Consider the following 15,774-nt stretch of genomic DNA (forward strand, 5'->3'; position numbering starts at 1 on the left):
TTTGTAGCACACTTGTTGTGCAGATAATTCATATAACATGTTGTTTGAAAATATGTTGTGGTTTTCAGTTTTTGCTTTCTAATTGATGAAAAGAGATATGCCATAAAAGAGGTTACACAAATAGACATGGTCTTCAGTGACACAGGTGGTCTGCTCAGATTTCCTGTCGCTATGTTTCCTTCTGTGTGGAAGAGCACTATCAGTTGTGCTTACCATGCTCTAGTTCCAATCGCCTGTGCCTCACTTTTGCATGCGAGTGTGTACACATGTTGTTTACCATTCTGATGCATGTTGTTCAATGGAAGGAAGTTGGAATGTGACTGGTAAGGCTCTGCTGCTTCTTCTCCCTAGTGAAGCAATGGGTTCCACTCCTGAGGTCATTGCAGTGGTTCCTATTCACCAGAGGCCTGATCTCGTCGAAGCCTGTGCTGATCTCATCAATGAAGAATGGAAAAGAAGCCAAGCCTCTCGCATGCACTCTCTCCAGAAATCCTGTGATGATTTTCCAGTATGCCTAGTGCTTATCAAAACTCAAAGGGCAGCCCACAGCTCTGGCGAGGATGTAAAGGTGCAAAGTCAACTCTTGGGACACGCTAGGCTGGCTAGAGTTTTGGGCCAACCAGGAAGTTTGTTTGTTGAGTCAGTGGTGATCAGCAAACAATTGCGGGGCAAGGGTCTTGGACGGAAGCTTATGGAAGCCACTGAGGGCTATGCCCGCTCTCGTGGATTCAGACAGCTTCATCTAACCACCCACGATAAGCAGCACTTCTATGCCCATCTGGGCTATGCATTGTCTGAGCCAGTCCAGAATGTAGGAGCCATGTCCTCTTTTGTATCAATGGAGTTTCTGGAGGCGCTCTCCAGGCAGCCATCTGCAAGTACATCTGAATCAGGATCTAAGGCAGCTCATTCTGCATTGCCCAGTTTCAGTAATGGATCTTCAATAGAAACCACACCACCGCCACCTCCATCACCTTCCTCCTTAAGAATTCTGGGATGTCCATCATTGCAGCTTTTGGCTTCCACACCGGCTACTGTTTGCCAAAATGGTCTTCCTCCGCCACCACCACCATTGCCACCTATATCTTCATCTGCTCCTCCAGCATTGCCCATGAACCTACCTCCTCCTCCTCCACCTCCTCTACCACTTCTAAATAGCAGAGATCCATTTGGATGTTCAATGAGTTCTCCACCTCCACCTCCACCACCACCTTTGCCACCTAATACTTTAATGGCTTCCTCTCTATGCCCTGCTGGTACCCAGCACAATTCTAAAGATCCTGTTTTACCAGGATTATCTTTACATAATGCCACAGGGGGTCCACTTGATTCCAACATTCAAAGTCAAAAGCGCTTTGAACAGACTCTGCTGCAGACACCACACAGAGACCTCCGAGGACTTCCTATCTTCTGGATGAAGAAAAACATATGAAGAACCCAAATTGATTATGAACTTCACTAAACCACCAGAACTATCTGAAGTGATGACCATGCTTTTACATCAGTGTTGCAACCTCTGAAATGTGAAGATTGTAATATTTTGATTGTGTGTGTTTATAGCTTAAAAAAATCACTTTCAAATTCCAACCAGCATGGGTTAATGTTTTCTTTCGTAGAAAAAGCAATCATGTTTGCAAGAGACATCCTATCTCTGCTGGAATAGTCACTATTCAATAAAGAGGCTTATGGTGTACATTGGGGTGGTTACCTATTGGGGATGGTTGGTCTGTATGCCTTTGGTGGCATGTTCTCTCATCATTTGAATGGCTCCTCTCACCGCATGTGTCTATGTGTGTCCTATCTTTATAGTAGAGAGAAAAACACAACTTTTTAAAGTCGTCTCCTGTGAAAATTCACAATCCATCAGTCATGATGTCCTTTGTGAAAGCATCTGAGTTTCTTTCATGGTCTGTAATAAACCTAAATGCAGTGTTGTAAGAAGGATGGCTTGTCTCACCCAATAAGCTGAGGCAGTTCATTTCATAAATGTACCTTGACATTGACATCAAAGTTGAGAAAGTCCTACTGGGCACTGCTGGAACAGCCATCAAGGCCAAAGGAGGGCACATATATGTAGCAATGAAGCACACTTGGCAGTGCTAAAGTATCAACCCTGTCTGCAAACAAGAAGTACATCTTTCAGAATTTAGTACTACTTGTCAGAACATGTGTAGTCTCTGAGGATGCCTGTTGTGAGCCTGCTGATTCTTTGGATAGACTCTGTATGAATGACATCAATACGCAGTCAACTACAGTCTGATAAATACATGTAATAGCTCCTTACAAAACACAAATGTCCTACATGGAAGACCACCCATACAAAAACCCTGCTTCTCTCCACCAAAGATGGCAATGACCATTTTCCATGTGATTACTCTAGATGATGGACCAGCAGGTTTCTCTTTTAGGCAAATATCAAATAGTGGTACTCTGATTTGAAACTTACAGGTCTCAAAATCAGCTTCTCACTTTCACTTTTCTTTGTGTTGTCAGATATCTTACAGTATTCCCCTTTGAGAACCTTCATCAAGCTTTAATCAAAGTATTCCCATACGTTTTAGGGAATATGAAATAAAACCCCTTAGGCCCTTATTCAAAGTTCTTTGGAATCAAGGTGTTATTTATTGCACCTCAGAAACAACGATCAGGGAGGGTCCATTATTTATCGGATGCAATAAATAACCCAAATCCACATGGAACTATAAATATTTTATACGTTTTGCCTGCTAATTTCCGGCAAGTGTGACCTACTGAAATGTAACAAGGATTGAGTTATTTAACGCACCCAGTGATTATTGGGTATGTTAAATAACACTCCACTCTTAATTCCGACCCATGTGCAAACAGGAGTTTGCGTAGGGGTTGGACAACACCAACTCACTCATAATCGGGGCCTGAATTTGTAGGTTCCCATGAACGAACCGCTGGAAACTGCTATTATTATTATTTTTATTATTATTAATACTATTTAAAGTATGACAAACTCCTGTACATCTTTTCAGACCTAGAGTCTTCACCTTCTATCCTGTATTTCAAATTTGAAGTCCCATCTAAAACTTCTGCTCTGTAATGTAGCATATTACAGAATCATTCAACTCTAACTGGCTTCAATAAGGATATCTAAAAGGCCTAATAAGGGAATCAATTTAGAGTGAAAAATAGGACACGCTGCCAGAACTTTTCATCACAAGTGTACCTTCAAGGCATTGGTTAGTTTATGTAACAACACATTTTTAGATTCTTGTTACTCTGCCACACACTATGTACAGAGTGGTGAACTATATCTGTATGTCTATTAACAGTATCAGTCCTCTGACTAGCTTTTTGCAGATGTTTGAAAACATTTCTTTGATCGATTGTTTCTTTTGTGCAAGATCTTATGCTTCATCAAAGGACTGGTGCAAAAATTAGGCCTGGGCGGTTAACTCCACTCAATTTTTGAGGTTTTCTGTGCTCCGTGGAGTTCCAAAAAACTCTGCTCTGAGTAGCATATTTTTTTTCTTCTCTCGCACTCGCCAGCGGCAAGTTGCCGAGCAAGGAAAATCCACCTCTCGGTGAGATTTCTCAACGCAGGTGGTCGGGTTTCTCAATGCAGGCAGTCACGGCCGCTCACTTTTAGAAATGTTCAGTTTGCGTTGAGAAAGATGCTGCTCGAGTAGAAAATCTACTCGAATGGCAGAAAAGAAACAGCGCCCTCCTGCGCTGCACATGGTGCCATTTGTGCTGATTTTTACGGTGCAGGACAAGCACCCGGCACTGAAAATCAACGCGAGTGGCAGACCGAATGAACTCTGCCGTTTGCGGAACTTCGCATAGTGTGGCAGAGGTTTTTAGTCACACGGAACTCCACGAACTCCGCCCTGGCCTAGCAAAAATAAGCCATGGAAGACACTGTGGATTCTAGGTCTACTAAACATAAGAATGGTGAATGTTGGAAATCAAATTGTTGATCTATTAAGGCAACATCATTGATGTGGATTCTGATAGATCTTCCACAAGGTCTAAGTAGCCTTCATGCTAACAGGTAAACTGCAGAGGAACCGGGGTATCACTATTTGTAGCTAAGCTCAAGCATCAAGGCTTTCTCTGAATGTGGTGCATGTGCAACAAATCAAAATAATAGTAACGCAAACAAAGAATGAATGTAAAAGGCTCAAACCAAGTTAGAACGTTATTAATGTTAAAGATAACCGAACACATGTATGCAGGAATTCTGATACAAGGATGATAAGACAGCAAACATATTGGAGTTATTTTGGTTAAAAATAGATGCATTCAGCTCCAGCAAAACAGTAATGTTTGCCAAATTTTCACAAATATGCAGAAGTGCATTTCTTTTTGGCACCAAAATACCACAATGAGATCCTTTTAGCTTTGAACAGATTAGTTCAGGAAGAAGTTCTGTTCGCTTTCTGTGCAACTGCTCAACGTTGCGGTAAATGTTCTTGCTAAAAAGGTATTTAAATACCTAAGTGTCAGATCATCGGGATGGGATCCTCAGATAGGGTCCTCAGTTTTCAATATACAGGGATGATCCTAGAACTCCAGTTCAGATTGACAGAAAAATTTCACCTTCTAACTGGATCTCAGTATTTTACTCTCTCTATTCAAACGATCTTCTACACTCCCCAGTTTCAGGAGAAAGTTTCCACAGTGACAATAGGGGAAATGTCAAATCACAATTAGTCTACAAAGTTGTTTGTATGCAGAGACAGCTTCCTCTATCTCCTCTGAAATCCCGAGCCACAGCTGTGACGTTCTATGAGGCACTCTCAATAAAGATGTCCCCGGAGGTCCAGTGATTGTCCCTCTTCTATTCCTATTTTATATCCAGTCCCACTAATTGTGCTTTTCAACTGCTTCAAAATTACCTGCTAGATCTACTGTTTTTTTCTTAACCCCTTCCATGATTCGGCAGTCCGACGTCACAGTGGGCGTGTGTGGAGGACGGCCTGGGACCGTCTGAACTCCGCCCTCTCAATAAATCACCAGCACTGTGGCGTAATTTGTGCCGCCGTCAAGGTGTTACATTGTAAAAAACCATTGAACCTTGCGACTCCTGGACTTGCTGAGTGCCTGCAGGCAGCAGACAGCTGGATGTTAGAAGATCAACTGAAACTAAATCCTTCAAAAACAGTTTTAGCTTGTGGTACATGGAAAATCTAGTCCTAACTGCAGTTTGGCTTAAGGAAATTGGATCTCCCCACCAACAATCGACAGAAGAAAGAACTTTTCTGCAATTATAAACTCAAAGCCCTGTCTTGAAAGTCAGGTCAACAGTGTGACAAAAGTTCCCTTCAACACAATCAGAATATTATGAGTGACATTCCACTATCTGAGTTTCCCCCAGGCAGTACACAACTCCATTCCTGTAATGCTCTCATGTCCAGAATATGCTAATAGGCTTTACACAAAGCTTACAAAGCACCTTATAAACGAAGAAACAAGTGCGCTACCACAACACAAGTTCTTGGCCTAAACTGACTTGACACATAACCCTTGTCCTCAAAGCACTGCGCAGGCTATTGGTTGTGAGAAGTGTCTCTTTCAAAGTTATTTTCACAACCCACAAGACATACTAGAGCACACTGGCTCAATTTTACCCAGCCTAGATTGAAACTCTACACCCATAGAAGGAATCATAGATAAAGAATGGTACCTTTGTGGGGTGGGGGGCGAGGGGGGGCGTGGTTAGCAAGTTAGAGAGGCTCTGAGGCCGCCCGGAAAAAATCCTCCATCATCCGTCCTCTATGAAGTGGCCAAAAAGGGCAGTAGGCTTCTGGCGTGGCTCGGCTCGGCAAACGGTACAAGGAACTCTCATGGGTACTGACTATATTGGTTAAATTGGGCCTCCACCATTCGTTCAACAAAGCTTTAGCGTAGGCCTTTGCCTCAGAGGCCCTTTACGCCCCCAAGACTGCCATGGAGACAGCTGACTGCACTGACCTCTCATAGACGTGTTTCTTCAGGAGTTGACAGCGTACAACCGCGAGGACCTGACGGAGTACGAACTAACCCAAGCGTTGCGGGACCTACAGTCGGGGAAGTTACTGGGCCCTAATGGCCTGCCACTTGAATTATATAAGGGCTTGGCGAATATATCGCTGCTAAGCCCTTGCTTCAGACTGCTACAGGAGGCATCTAAATCTGGCTGCTTACCGGAAGACCAAAGGATGGCAACTCTAATCGTTATGCACAAAGAAGGCAAGCCCCCCTGACTTTGGGTCCTATAGACCGATATCCCTGTTGAATGTGGAGGCAAAAGTATTGGCGAAGGCCCTGGAGACCGGGTTGCAGGGGTCATCCTATCGAATGTGCTTTCTGATACGTCGGGTATTATGCCCAACAGTAGCACTAGGCTCAACCTTCGACACCTATATGGGGTTCCCCATCTGACGGAGTCTGAAGTGGAAGACTCAGCTGTCCTTATGGCCCTTGATGCCAGATTGGCTTTTTACTCTGTTGAGTGAATTTACTTGTTTGCCGTGGTAAAGGCTGGGTTTCGGTCTGTGGTTTATGCTTGGGTCAGGCTACTCTGTCGTTCTCCTATGGCCAGAGTAAAGGTGAAAGAAGCAACGTCCTGCAGTTTTGAACTGTGGAGAGGCACTCGCCAGGGATGTCTCCCCCATGTTATTTGCTTTGTCACTGGAGAAACTGGCGGCATGAGTCCTCCAGGACCCTTTATACTGGGAATTCCGACATCTGGGGGCTGGGAGGAACGATATAGCTGATGACATCCTCTGTTACACAACCGACTTTTTCTGTAGATTGTATCATGCAGGTGTTCCGTATCTTTGTGGATCATTTAGGCTACAAAATTAATTGGTTAAAGTAGGTGATTTACCCGCTCTCGGGAGCAAAGCCCCGCATGCCACGCAATTGCCCGGCTCTGTTTTCCTCAGAAGGGTTCCGCTACCTGACGATGTTTGTTACACAAGCTTCCAAGGAATTCCTCAAAAGACATATCCTCCCCCAACTGGGAAGGCTTAGGGGAGATGTGACACTCTCGGGCAGCTTGCCGTTGGTGCTAATGGGAATAGCAGCCCTCAACAAAATGATGAGCTTTCCACGGTTTTTGTATGTTATGCAAAACTCACCCTACAAAATCTCAGCAGAGGTGTTTAAAGAATTAGATCAGGAGGTTTAACGGTTATGATGGCAGGAGACCCCTAGAAAAGTGTTGGTTAAACTGCAAAGAGGAGTCTACGATGGGAAACTCGCAGTCCCAGACCTTTTAAAATACTACTAGTCCTCACAACTCCTAGTGATTAACAAATTGTTTTTTACTGACTGCCAGAACCCTGCTTACCTGGTGAATAGAGAGACGATTGAGTGTGGGGGACACAAAGATCTCCTCTGTGGGGTGAAGAGAGACCGAGACATAGTGCAACATACAATGACAGTAGTCGGGGTCTGGAGAGATGCCACAAGATTCCCGGTTTGCACAGCGAGACTGTGAGAAGCTGGCCTGGTGTATGATGTCCACTTATGTAAGTGGGCACCCTCCACCAGTCCAGACAACCCTTATGGTGATTTAAGAGGTTTTAGAGAACCTTAGTAGGCTCTCTAAGTGATAGCTGTGGAGAGCAGCCTTCCGGCTTAGTCCAGAAGGAGTGCAAAGCAGCTTGTTTGACCAGAATGCAATCTTATAGTATAGATTAAGTAAAAAGAACCACACAAGTTATTTTCAAAAATATGTATTTATTATATAATACTCTCTAACACATACAAATATCTCCTACCAGGAGATATGCACGATGTACATGATACTTTGCAAAGAAACACAGTAAATAGCATAGAATACACAGTGGACCCCAGGGGAGGACCAAACCATATACAAAAAAGTGGTATAGGAACCACAACTCTGGTCAAGACCTATCGAGAGGACGTAGAAGTGCTAGAGATCCAAGAAACCACCCATGGTAAGTGACTAGGAACCTCATGAAGAGCATGTGCAGTGTGAAAACACGACTGTGTGCTCCGTACAAGTGTACGTGTAAGTCGCAGTTGGATTTTTAAAGAATAAGGATCCTTCCTAGTGGACCCTGAAGAAACCCTGTGGAAGATAGAAGGTTGGAGAGCCAGCCCACCTGTGGATACCCTAGTACCCAAGTTACCTACACCAGGGAAGCCGGGTGCATACGTGTGAAGTGGTGTTGGAAACCGCCGTCAAACCCAATGGAGGACTTCAGGAAAGTGCCGCTGCTGAAGAAGGAGAAAGTGTTGAGTGGAATCTGAAGGTGGATTCATGTTGAGAGGTACCTGCAAGCAGAATGGTCAGAGTCTATGTCACTCAGGAGTAACGAGGGTGCCGGAAGACGATTGCCCTCCAATGTTGGGTGTTGCAGGAGAGTTGACGATGACCTTGACTCTGCAGCTGTGAGGACCAGGCGACACTGAGAAAGACTAGGAGCCGTGCACGAGCTGTCCCACAAAGGATCTCGAGTGCTGAGGGGTCGGAGTCCAGCGGTAACACCAACCAGTCTTGGCAAGTGCAACCAATGCAGGAGGTGAAGAAGGAGCAACGTCAGGAGCAGCAAGGTCCAGGGGACCCACCACAAGCAGGAAAGTCAGGGCAGGCCCTGAGCAATCCGGGAAGCTTACAGGAAACAAAGGTGACCCTCAAAAGGACCCACAGGCCGGAGGCACTGGAGTCGCCAGAGGACCTCTAGCAGCTCACCAAAAGATGCAGGCATTGGTGCACACGATTCGGTGTAGTTGAAAATTCTGGTCCCTGGATGGGCTTGATGTTGGGGCTACTTAGAGCCTGAAGATCTTGGTAGAAGAAAGCCACCAAGCCTTTGCAACTGCAAGTTAATGCGGTGCACAGGGGTTCGGTTATTACAGCCCCCACGAGGGATACTGGTCTCAAACTTGGTAAGAGGGCAGGGCACGCCTCGGGAGCTTTGGAAAACCACCACCTGTGGTGCAGAACCTTTCAAAGTCCGGAGGAGCTCAGGATCAGCAGACCACTCAACTTAGTTGTGGTGTCGGCGAATGCAGGGAAGTGACTCCTTCACTTCAAGGGAGATTCCTTCAGGTGTCTTTGATGCCCACAGACCTTGGAAGGTTTCTGTATGGTGCACAGGCACAGACGATACAGCAGACTGGAAGAGAAACAGTTGTGCCCAAACAAAGTCCAGAGTGCTCAGATGGTAGAAGAAGTGGTGTCTGACCTGAATCTTAACCCTAGGACGAATCTAGGGACCCACCCACAGGTAAGCCCTTAAGTACCCTAGGGAAAGGGTTGGATGATTCAGGGGACCCTCCAAGGGGAGGGTCTAGACAGTGGGGAGGTTACCCCCATGTCCTATGTCCAGTTTCGCGCCAGAGAAGGAGCCAATGGCTCCCAGGACTGGTTTGAACTGGAATATGCATGGGGACACCAAATGTGCCCCTCATGCAGAGTGGTGCTGGCAAGCGCACCCACCCTGTCCTAAGTTAAATTAAAATTAACACTTCTTTACATTCTTCTGAATACAAGTACAATTAACAAAAGTACCCTTCTTTTTGTTTTTTAAATTATTTTTATTAAACAAAAGCTTCATGCAGCATATAGTAGAGAATAAGTTGATAAATATTTTCCATGTATAAACCTTCGGTGTGGCACGTTGCAGGATAAACATTTCCATCCATTCAAAAGTGGGGCTTTTACAGCCCATTAACATGTGGAAAGGGGCCATACTTCCCACTGAGTGCCCTCCTATTCCCCCCTCCCAGCAACTGTCCTGCCCCTTGTTTAGCCATATCCTCAGTAATCACGCCAGCCCCCCCCCCCCCCCCCCCCCACACTTTCTCCCACTTTTTGGGACAGCATCTGGGTTTGTATATCACTTGTTCTGACACCAGTCCAGCACTGCTTCCCAGTCCACTGAGGGCCTTGAGATTCCCCACTTCGGATAAAAAACGGCTGTGCTGAGGCGGTGTCTTTCCAGTGAGTCTCTCTCAGTAGGAAAGGAGAATCTGCTGCTATGGTTACACTCACTTTTTGCCTGTTGCTAAGCTGTTATTGACTAGTCTGACTGGATCCTGCTAATCAGGGCCCCATTCTATCTGCTTTCTCCCTAAATTGTAATGTTCAGTACTCGGGTACATCCCAGATTGGATACTGGGGTACCCTTATAAGTAACTAGTATATAGTACTTAGGTACCCAGGATATAGGTACCCCAGAGGTCCCCCATGGGCTGAAGCAAGCATTATGCCACCCATGGGAGACCATTCAAAATGGAACTACAGGCCCGCCATTGCAGCCTGTTTAAGCTGGTGCTAGCACCACTTACTAAAGATATTGGTTTCCTACATCTAGTAGTCACTGACCTTGAAACCAATACGTCACCCCTATAGCGGGCCTGTGCAATCCTTAAGGCAGGGTGCTTGGTTCTAACTGAGAGGGTGCCCCTGCATGAGCAGGACACCCCTACAGCCAACGGAGTCCCTTCTCCTGGGTTGTCAGTGAAGCAACCATATACCTTATAGAGGGGCACTGCGTAATTACAGAATGACCATCTCGAAACTGGCTGCAACAAATAGTATCATGTTTGGAAATCATACCTCCCACACCATAAACGGTGTTGGGAGGTATAATTCCAAGCACTGGAAGAACCCTCTGTTAGGCTCTCCATGTCCCCAGTTCCAGTCTTCCAGACCCGGACAGCACAAAATGGTTGCTGCTGATCAGAGACACGATTCTGCCCTCCTGCTGGTGAGCCAAGCTCGAGCAGGGGAAGGAAGAACAATAGGCATCCTGTCACAGGGAGGTGTGACCACCTCCCAGACAGGATTTAGTGTAATAGGACAGAGTGGGTGCGCTTGCCGGCGCCACCCGGTCTGCATGAGGGGCACATTTGGTGTCCCCATGCATATTCCAGTTCAAACCAGTTCTGGGAGCCATTGGCTCCTTCTCAGGCGCAAAACTGGACATGGGGGTAACCTCCCCACTGTCCAGACCCTCCCCTGGGAGGGTACCCTGAATCATCCAACCCTTTCCCTAGGGTACATAAGGGCTTACCTGTGGGTGGGTCCCTAGATTCGTCCTAGGGTTAAGATTCAGGTCAGACACCACTTCTTCTTCTACCATCTGAGCACTCTGGACTTCGCTGGACTTTGTTTGGGCACGACTGTTTCTTTTCCAGTGTTAGTCCCTTTTCTGTATTAACCTGCAAACCATGGAACACCTTGCATAAGGAAATAGTTGGCATCTAGTCTAATGTCATGAAAGCAATAAAAACGTGCCTTTACCACCACAAATTGCTTCTTGAACTCAGTACATGGCCTAAATCGATCCAAATGAAACACCCCAAATGTGTTGGAGAGGAGTTGGCCTAACGGGTAGGGCGTCCGACCTTGAATCTGGGGAACTGGGTTTGAGTCTCGGCAATGACGCTGAACATCCTGTGATTCTGGGCAAATCACTTACTCTCCCCATGCCTAACAAAAAATTACTATATCCTCATGTAACGCAACTGGTGCTATGTAAAGCGTGCTGATACCCTATTCGGGTCAAGTTCGCGCTATATAAAACTCTTAAATTAAATAAAAATAACTGAGCAACTGCCACCTCTGTTTATAAATAGTACCTGACAATTCTCTTTCCCTCCCTGCTCCACCTGATAAGCACAAAGCGCCAGTGGATTGACCTTCAATTATTGGAAGGATCCTTCTTTACTTACACAAGATTGCTTGATGACTTATGTAGAGAAATAACCTGCTTAATGTCTTCTAGGGCAACCTCTTCTTCTAACCAACAATACACAAAGATGGTAAGTACCACATGCCTTTCTATGTTTATCCCTATATTCCCTGCACCAGGTCAACTTTGCTCCATACCTTATGCATTGTATCCACCTTTTTCCCCACTAGGCCAAACTACTACCTACATCCTATTAGGGGACTCCACATGAAGGTCCAATAAAAGGGTTAGGCGCCTGTGTCCTCGTCTGGGGTTACCGAGCACCATATAAATGATACATATGGAGAAGCGGTACAAAAGGGGGTGGTGATGGACGGATCATCTGAATCAATCAAACACTCACACCCAGTCAAAAGATCTGGGTTTAATCCATCACCGTTCTTTAGATCACTCTGCCACCCCAGTTCAGACATGGCTATATGCAAATCAGTCTGACCCTGTGCCTCATGGGAACAGTCCAGCCTGTACTGCCAAGCCATGTCTTCCCTGGACCGGAAACAAGCTTCCGAGGACCGGTTTCTGGCATTCCAGCCGTCTTCAGCCCAGGTTGCTTGAATCCAGTGGGAAAGTGAGCAAAGGACTCCCGTCTGAGCATACCCTGCCACACTTATGGCGGCCAAAAGTAATACAAAAGGGGGTGGTGATGGACGGAGCATCTGAATCAATCAAACACTCGCACCCAGTCAAAAGATCTGGGTTTAATCCATCACTGTTCTTTAGCCCACTCTGCCACCCCAGTTCCGACATGGCTATATGCAAATCAGTCTGACCCTGTGCCTCATGGGAACAGTCCAGCCCGAACTACCAAGCCATGTCTTCCCTGAATCGGAAACAAGCTTCTGAGGACCGGTTTCTGGCATTCCAGCCGTCTTCAGCCCGGCTTGCTTGAATCCAGTGAACTGGGGTGGCAGAGTGGGCTAAAGAACGATGATGGATTAAACCCAGATCTTTTGACTAGGTGTGAGTGTTTAATTGATTCAGATGCTCCGTCCATCACCACCCCCTTTTGTACCGCTTGTGGCCGTCATAAGTGTGGCAGGGTATGCTCAGACGTGAGTCCCATGCTCACTTTGCCACTGGATTCAAGCAAGCCGGGCTGAAGACGGCTGGAATGCCAGAAACCAGTCCTCGGAAGCTTGTTTCCGGTCCAGGGAAGACATGGCTTGGCAGTTCGGGCTGGACTGTTTCCATGAGGCACAGGGCCATACTGATTTGCATATAGCCATGTCTGAACTGGGGTAGCAGAGTGGGCTAAAGAACGGTGATGGATTAAACCCAGATCTTTTGACTGGGTGTGAGTGTTTGATTGATTCAGGTGCTCCGTCCATCACCACCCCCTTTTGTACCGCTTTTGGCCGCCATAAGTGTGGCAGGGTATGTTCAGAAGTGAGTCCCTTGCTCATTTTTGCCACTGGATTCAAGCAGGCCGGGATGAAGACGGCTGGAATGCCAGAAACCGATCTTAGGAAGCTTGTTTCCGGTCCAGGGAAGACATGGCTTGGCAGTTCGGGCTGGGCTGTGTCCATGAGGCACATGGTAAGACTGATTTGCATATAGCCATGTCTAAACCGGGGTGGCAGAGTGGGCTATAGAACGGTGATGGATTAAACCCAGATCTTTTGACTGGGTGTGAGTGTTTAATTGATTCAGATGCTTCGTCCATCACCACCCCCTTTTGTACCACATATGGAGAAGCAACGCACTAAATAATCAAAAAAATCACAAGGCGGACAGACATCTCTAGGTCGATACCAGTATAATGGTGTTCAAATTAAATTTACTAATGAAGTTTCATTTTTTTTTTCCTACTGGTATCACTTCAGTATATAAAAAAAAACACAATCATTCCGGTTAATTTCGAGGGGTTTATAAGTTTAACTATAAAACGTTCATAATATAGAAATCGGGTGCATCCGTGTCAAACTGAATTTCGATCAATCATTTCATTTTATTAGATACATAAAGCACTTTCAACAAACTTCTGCACAAATCCAGACATTCTAAAAAAGAATGTCTATGATTTCATTACAAGTAGAAGAGTCGCGGATCAGACATAGCAAAGGATCATTGAGGATGAAACGGAATAAATGAAGACTAGAAGTAGAGCAGAGTGTATAGACTTGAGAGTGCGCTCTCAAGAGTGTATAAGAAATCTGAGAAAATGATTGGAGCTGGGAGTGAACGTAGGGTGATCTGGGAAGTACAAGTCGAGTTTGAGAGGTAGAGGCTAGATAATGAAGATCACAGGAGAAAGGGAACCAGAAGACAATGGCAAGAAATCATTCTTATATGGATGACAGGAAAGAAAACAAGTAGATGTATTTAATACAGATTGGGGAAGGTAAAGAGATTTGAGCAGAATGCTAAGGAGAGGTCATAGAGGCCCTGCGATTCCTCCCCCCGCCCCTCCCCCCAATTCCTGCTCCTTGGGAGTTTTGAAACCATAGCTTGTTACAGAAGAGAACCTAGGGGGACACTATAATTGGTAAACCACTATTTGAAAAGGTTCTCTCAAAAAAAAAAAATGCGAAAGAAGTTACTAAAAGCACAAGAAACAAGTATTGGTAATGCATCTGTTTCGCTTGTGTAATAAGAAAAAAAGCTGTTTCCAGCAATCATCGTCCGATAGAAGGAAGATCTCATGGGAGTGACGAAGATGTGGTGCAGTGGCCAGAGCTGCTGACTCGATAACTGGGGATCCCATTCGAGTCTCGGAGGTGCCATGCAACATCCTGATTCCATGCAAATCACTTAATCTCTCTGGGTGATACATCGTTATATAAATATGCTGCAATAGTAAAAGGCAAAACTTTATGAAAATATAGTTCCACCAAAGTGGATGTTGTTAGTATTTTGGCAGCGGGAAACTGATAGGTGAAGCACAGAGGAACAAGTATTGGTAAATACAGGATAATATGCTGCAGCCAATATAAATTGAGGAAAGGTAAGAGGCATGCACAGAAACCAATTAGAAGCCAGGAAAGAGAGGAGGCGGGATGTAAGTCCCTTTTTAGGTTTATATTAAAAATAATAGATTTCTCAAGCACAGCGCAAGAGCTGTGCAGGTGAAACCTAAAAAGTACTTTTGTAACCATGGTTAGTAAAGAAGGTCATAATAAGCAATTAATGTGTGGTGCACTAGCATCAGAAATTGAGTAGGAGATTAAATGTAGATTTAGAATATAATTTGCAAATTACGTGAGCTCACAATCCCATTGAATATAGACCGTGCCTTTTAGTTGAATAGTAGCATCTCAAGAGAACAAGCATTTTACATAAACTGAAATAAGGTTCGAATATACAACAGCTGAACAAGCCTCACATGTACTTCACATACAAGAGGCCAGACCAGGTACTTAATTAATGTTTGGTGATCAGTCTGGAATGTTTACGATCACTAACAGGGTAAAGACAAGTCAGATGACTGCTCCACATATTAGAGAATAAATATGGTTGTGAATGTAAGCCACATATCTTTGGCCCCAGAGCTAATATGGACAAGTACAACACAGTCTGATCTTATAAAGGTTGCTTCTAAAACTAGGGTTCTGGATGATAGGGAATGTAATACTATTAAGGATTAGGAATTCTTCCTCTCCGGCTTCAATTAGTGCCCAATACCACTTTGATATTTCTTTTTTTATTGGTATAGTTTTTATCATTTCACTTTCAAAGTTTTCATTTCCGGAGTTTTTTTCTTGGAGGGATTTAGCCCAATTAGTTAGTTGTTAATATTTAAATTTCGATATCTTACCATCTGTAAGTTCATGTAGCAGGTTCCATGGAGTTATCTCATTTCCTTTTAACAGTTGTCCCCATTTTTCTATTCCTGCTGTTTTGAGTGGTACCGCTAGAGTCTTTTAAGCATTCCAGTCACCCTGGGGAGTCCCATATTGGTGCCTTTGTACTGTAGTACAGTATTTTTACTGTGCTTCTGATTTGGAACCAGATTCTGGCCGCATTGTGTAAAATCTTTAATTTTTTTAATTTTGGATGTCCAAATTTGAAATGGAAATAGTCTGTTTTTTCCGTCATATTTTGCAGGAAACTTGGGTAATATTGGTATTTCCTTAATAATGGTCTA

The 15,774-nt window shown here is 44.9% G+C and overlaps 2 protein-coding genes across 3 annotated transcripts in view; both read left to right on the forward strand.

Moving 5' to 3' along the window:
* The window catches only part of LOC147668659 (N-alpha-acetyltransferase 80-like), a 44,037-nt gene extending 42,344 nt beyond the window's left edge, over positions 1-1,693 (forward strand). The window contains exon 2 of the mRNA XM_086948543.1: positions 352-1,693. Within this exon, the coding sequence (XP_086804669.1) occupies positions 359-1,432 (1,074 nt within the window). The 5' untranslated portion in view covers positions 352-358 and the 3' untranslated portion in view covers positions 1,433-1,693. The remainder of the gene's footprint in view (positions 1-351) is intronic.
* Positions 1-15,774, forward strand: part of LOC147668660 (hyaluronidase-3-like) — a 93,947-nt gene that overhangs the window by 42,321 nt on the left and 35,852 nt on the right. The window lies entirely within an intron of this gene.

Source organism: Lissotriton vulgaris, unplaced genomic scaffold (genome assembly GCF_964263255.1).
Source record: "Lissotriton vulgaris unplaced genomic scaffold, aLisVul1.2 SCAFFOLD_265, whole genome shotgun sequence".
NCBI lineage: Eukaryota > Metazoa > Chordata > Amphibia > Caudata > Salamandridae > Lissotriton > Lissotriton vulgaris.